At 50.2% G+C, this 2,260-nt stretch overlaps 1 protein-coding gene across 1 annotated transcript; it reads right to left on the bottom strand.

The window, feature by feature from the left end:
- Nucleotides 1-470: 470 nt before the first annotated feature.
- PPTG_11593 (hypothetical protein) lies at nt 471-1,778 on the bottom strand (the record flags this gene model as incomplete). The annotated part of the gene is made up of 1 exon (XM_008907703.1): nt 471-1,778. The coding sequence occupies one exon, from the start codon at nt 1,776-1,778 to the stop codon at nt 510-512; it is 1,269 nt and encodes a 422-aa protein (XP_008905951.1). The 3' UTR covers nt 471-509.
- Nucleotides 1,779-2,260: the final 482 nt, after the last annotated feature.

Genomic DNA, 2,260 nt, shown 5'->3' with positions numbered 1-2,260 from the left:
GCCGTCGCCCTACCGTACGCCATCACGCGCAAGGATCCAATGCAGCTGATAGATGCATCCAGCAACATGATAGTGTTCAAGCGGGAGAGCTGTATAAGCGAGATGTTGGGCTACTTACTCTCTGTCCGCTGCCCAGCAACAACGTGAGGCACATGACGTTCTCCAACTTGACGCTGGGCAACAACGCTGACGGTACGGCGGCTTCGTGACGCTATGAAGAGCAAACAAAAGACTGAGAAGACCCGGCCTATCCGGGCGAGGAGCCGCCGCTGCTGCACGGTTGTCGCTCACTCGAGTCGGACAACGACCGCGGCTCAAGGAGCAGGATCCGGCTCCGTGCGAGGACGCGAGCACCACCAAAGAAGTTGCTGCTTCGCGCGTGGTCGTGGTATTTGAACCGAGGTGACCTTTCCCAGTGTGATCTACAACAGTACGCGATTCGAGTGTGAAGAATTGTCACTGTGAATGTTGTTGTATTGATATGAAGTTAACATGAATGATTGCACTGTTCAACCGAACAACTGAGCAAGTGTTGCCTTTAGGCCACGGAACCCTTGAAGTGTCTTGGGTTCTTGAGGAAAGTTTCGGTCATTAAAGTTTGGAATCGTGTGCTTAATCGCTTCTGGGATGAACTCAAACTCGTCGATCAAGTTATCCAGCTCGTCTTCAACCAAACGGTCTGTAACTTGTGGTTCTGCCGTGGATGTGAATGTCTCATTCTCTGTATATCCAGCGCCTATTTCTTCGTCCTCGAATACTTCGTCAAGGAAATCGCCCCAGAGAGATAGAGTTGAATCTCCATCTACGCCATCTCCAGGATCTTCATCGTCGCTTTCGTCTTCTTCGATCACAGCGCCGCGTTGAGGAGATGGTGTGAAGAGATGAGAGGAATTTGCAACGTCGAATATGATCTCTCTTTCTGTCGGGGACAGTAGCAGTTTTTTCTTCGGGTTCTCTGATCCAGCAGAAGACTTGTGAGCTCGTTGACGTACATGCTTGGCAATGATGTGATAATCAAGAGTCTTGTTCGCCGCCATTCGATTCCGCTTTGCCGTGTGGATCAGGCCCAGTTCACTAAAGAGCCGCTCACAGGTAGCTGTATTCACTGCGATGGATAGCACTCTCATTGCAAGATTCGGTAATTGGCTCTTTGGTCTCTCCGTTGCGACACATTCCCAATACTCCCACGGCGCGTTTGGGAACTCACTGTACTTTGTGCGAGTGAACCTCCCCTTCATCCACGCTAGCATGTCACGTCTCAGATGCCCAGTGTCTTCGGTGTTAAACAGCCGCCTGTAGTAGTAAATTGCAATCTTGCACAAGGTGCCGACGCCACTTACTGCTGTTTGGGGCAGATCTTTAGCTGCATCTACACACCCGGGGTGCAGTGCAAAGCCTAACATGAACAACGGTTGTTCGCATTGCGCCCAGCGATCTTCAATACAGACATCGAGAGCATCATGACGAACGATGTGGCGCTGGAATCCTCGGAAAATGTCTCGAAATGAGACCACTACATCCGCTACCGTGTTTTCATCTCGCTGCAAACGGTAGGATGCAAACGACAGTGGAGCAATGATGGCTTCTGCTTCCTTCAGTTCTTCCCAGAAAAATAGATCTCCAAAAACTCTCGCTGTAGAAGGGAGCTCACTATCTTTCTCGTATTTGCGAAAAAAACATTTGAAGGGCGGTCTGGACGCGCAGCAATGACGCGAAGCAACCTTGCATAGAATTCCATCTAGTCTCGCAAAGTGTTCGAAGTCCCAGTGACTTTCCATAGAGCTTTTTCATCATTTTGCGAACACGAGGGAGCCACTTAGACGATGAGGCATTGATAGCATTGACCGCATTTGCTGCTTTAGCTGCCACGTCGCGAAAAGAAGATTTCAGCACCGCTTTCACCAAGTTGTTAACTGCATGAGCAAAGCAGTGCAGAAAGACCACCTGTGGCCATCGTATTGCTAGGATTCTGCGAGCTCGTCCGCATTGCCCAGCATCGTCTGTCACGCACGCACCAACACGCCACTTCTCGTCGTGAGCCCGCTCTAAAACTTCTTCGAGCTGTTTGGCAATAGCAATTCCGTGGTGAGTGTCTCCAGCGGGTAGTAGGGCGTACGTCAGTAATACTCCAAAGAGTGAGAGTTGGCAGCCAAGTAAATGTTCCTTGCTTACATTTTGCCATACATCAGAGAGCAAATTGACCCAACCGTTTGTCGACTCTTCCATCACCGGGAGAGCTTCGGTATCCATAGTTTTGCAC

Source organism: Phytophthora parasitica (assembly GCF_000247585.1).
Source record: "Phytophthora parasitica INRA-310 unplaced genomic scaffold supercont2.27, whole genome shotgun sequence".
Taxonomy (NCBI): domain Eukaryota; phylum Oomycota; class Peronosporomycetes; order Peronosporales; family Peronosporaceae; genus Phytophthora; species Phytophthora nicotianae.
The sequence above is the reverse complement of the archived record's forward strand: the minus strand, read 5'-3'. Positions and strand labels throughout refer to the sequence as shown.